Source organism: Monoraphidium neglectum (assembly GCF_000611645.1).
Source record: "Monoraphidium neglectum strain SAG 48.87 unplaced genomic scaffold scaffold02031, whole genome shotgun sequence".
Taxonomy (NCBI): Eukaryota; Viridiplantae; Chlorophyta; class Chlorophyceae; order Sphaeropleales; family Selenastraceae; genus Monoraphidium; species Monoraphidium neglectum.
The window spans coordinates 8,331-10,983 of NW_014011597.1; the positions used below are offsets into that span (position 1 = coordinate 8,331).

The following is a 2,653-nucleotide window of genomic DNA, read 5'->3' on the forward strand; positions in this document are numbered from 1 at the left end:
GACGAATGTTCACCGTTTTGCGGGCGAAAATCTCCGCGCAGAAATTCCCTGACATGCCTGGAGACCTGCCTTCCACGCGGCCCCGCTCATGCTCCGCCCGGATGCCCCTGTACCGGGCTGCCGCCGCAAGCGGTTAGCACCACGCGCCGCCCTCCCTACGATACTCACCCGTGCCGCCGTGCGTACGCCTCGGCTCGCACCGGGTCGCGCGCCGCCACGCCCACCACCTGCACATCTGCCAGCCGCCGCGCAGGCCAGATCATCGCGTATGTGGCAACCTGATGCAGGCCGATGGGCGCGACGTGGGGGGGGGGGGCGGGGTGATAAGGGGTGCGTGAGCGACAATCACGAGGGGAAGTTGCAAGGGCAGTGCGTTAACATGCCCCAGGTGCAGGCCTCAGTCCCTCCACTGCGCTCCTGCACCCCGTTCGTATTTGTGCCTGCGCCTTCCTACACACCCCCTCACCTGGGAGGCACCCAGGATGCCGATGCGCAGGGCTGGGCGCTCTGCCTTGGGTGGCCCATCGCGCCCCAAGAAGTTAAGCACACGCCTCAGCTGCCCGCCGTCCAGTGCGCGCGGCGGCTCCTCCAGCCCGGCCCCGCCGCCTTCGCGGCCGAGGGGCGCAGCAGCCGCCACGGGGCGCAGCTGGCGTTCACCCCGCCGGCATGGGCGCCCGCGGCCTATGAGGGGGCGCTGGCGAGCAGACACTCGCCGTGGGGCAGCGCGGAGCGCCTGTGGCCGCGAAACTGCGGGTTCACTGAGGTGATTGTGCTGCATCACTCTCGCTCGAGCCTAGGCGACCTTTGGAAGGTTGGCAAGGGACAATCTGATGAAGCGGATCTCGTCGGGCGTATGTATCGATCCGCTATCATATGTCAGACATGACCGTTTCTAATACATGTCTATTTGACTACTGATGCAAAGATCATCGTGGGCACTTCGAATGGTGCCTTTGGCCTTTTCAGGATTCGGACATGCACCGCTTCTTTTTGACCACGGTATTGCTTGGCTGCACCCTCTCGCCTTCGTTTGCTGTGGCCCCAGTGCCCCCTCGCCCTGCTGTCAGCACCGGCTGGAGTAACGGCGCACATGCGGCAGGTGTCCCGGGCGATCCAGTATCAGGGTCACCGCCGCCTATTGCAGCAGCTGCGCGTGGAGCTTCACGTATCACCGCGCAGGATCGTCCGCGGCACGCCGCTTACCGCAGCGCACATGCGCGGGTCGACAGGGTTGGCAGCGGCAATGTCGCTGTGGGGCGAGCCTCCCCAACCGTGGCTGCGGCTGACCCACTGGCAAATGTTGAGAGCCTCACAGAGTGCCTTTACAACAAGGTTGGGACGAGCGCGGCTCACTGGCTTGTGCGTGGGGCGGGGCTTGGAGATGCCCTGCTTATTCCCAACGCGATGCCCCTACCGAATGCATGTGCAAGCGACTCGGGGCAACACCCAATTTTGCCTTGTGGGCCGGTTGGTAGGGTGGTGTAGAGGTTGATCATGGGTGGAAAAATGTGTTGAGATGAGCGGTCTGCCACTTGTCATGGCCCTCGCGGGCTCCACTGCCCCCTGCTTCCCTGCGTCCCCCAGAACAACCTGAGCTGCATACCCGTGTACTGCCGCCCCGGAGTGGTGGTGCACGTGAGCGAGCAGCGCGCGCGATGGCGATAGACAGCGGTGGGGCGGTGCCCCGTATCTTGAATTTGTTGTGGTGGGAGCTCAGCTGCTTGCGCAGGCCGAGCCAGTGGACGCCACCCAACCTCCCATCATGGCAGCCGCAGGTTGGCCAGGGCATCGCCCGCGACACCCCGCAAACCATACGGCCGCAGGGTGATGGCGTGTTCCTGCCGCGCACGTCGTTTGTGGGCGTGGTGTGGGCTCAGGACATCCACCGCGAGTGGTTTGAGGTGCGGGCACCACGAGGCCGGGTCGCGTGAGGCCGAGGCTCCACTGTAGGACCTGCGGCACCCTTGACGACCCATGTGCCTGTGCTGTCCTGATTCACCCAGCCATGCTGGTCGAACTGCCGGGCTGTCAAGTCTTGAGCCCCATAATCGCCGCCCCCTGTGCGATTCAGCGGCCTCGAGCCCCCCGCCCCCCCAGGCCTACACGTCCTGGTCCTACGAGCCCCTGGAGTTTGCCAACACAGCGGCCGTCAAGGGCTTCACCGACGTGTTCATATTCTTCAGGTGGCGCGCAACAAACACAGGTGGGGCGCGCAGGGCGGGGCTGGCGGGCTGCGCGGCCCCTCGGCCCTCTAACTCAGCGGCTGGACGTCCCCTCCTCCCATGTCCTGATTGAAGCCCCCATCCCTACCCGCTCGGCTACCGACTGACTCACAGCTTGTCCCCGCTTCTCACCCAGGCCCGTATCACGGCCAGACCCCCAGCGGCCGCGAGTCATCTGACTACGGCGTGATGCGGCTGACCACTGACAAGGCGGCCCTCGTGACAGACGTGACACTCTGGAGGGGCGGCTTTGCGGAGGAGCGCGGGGCGCTGGTGGGGGCGGCGGCTGGGGGGATGGGGGACGGGGCGCGAGACAGTGGCGGTGATGGGGGGAGGGGAGGACAGTCGAGGGCATGAGCAAGGGGCCTGCGGTTTGCGGTATCTGGTACACTTTCACTGCTGTGTGGCGCGGGGTCTGTTGATGCGTGCTG

At 65.6% G+C, this 2,653-nt stretch overlaps 2 protein-coding genes across 2 annotated transcripts in view; one reads left to right on the forward strand and one right to left on the reverse strand.

Annotated features, from left to right (window-relative positions):
- The window catches only part of MNEG_9703 (hypothetical protein), a gene marked incomplete at both ends in the record, with an annotated part of 2,758 nt that extends 2,495 nt beyond the window's left edge, over positions 1 to 263 (reverse strand). The window contains one exon of the mRNA XM_014041826.1: positions 169 to 263. Coding sequence (XP_013897280.1) covers positions 169 to 263 — 95 coding nt within the window. The remainder of the gene's footprint in view (positions 1 to 168) is intronic.
- Positions 264 to 975: 712 nt separating this feature from the next.
- Positions 976 to 2,401, forward strand: MNEG_9704 (hypothetical protein; the record flags this gene model as incomplete). Its single annotated transcript, XM_014041827.1, has 5 exons — positions 976 to 999; positions 1,585 to 1,635; positions 1,824 to 1,901; positions 2,098 to 2,183; positions 2,359 to 2,401. The coding sequence occupies 5 exons, from the start codon at positions 976 to 978 to the stop codon at positions 2,399 to 2,401; spliced, it is 282 nt and encodes a 93-aa protein (XP_013897281.1).
- Positions 2,402 to 2,653: the final 252 nt, after the last annotated feature.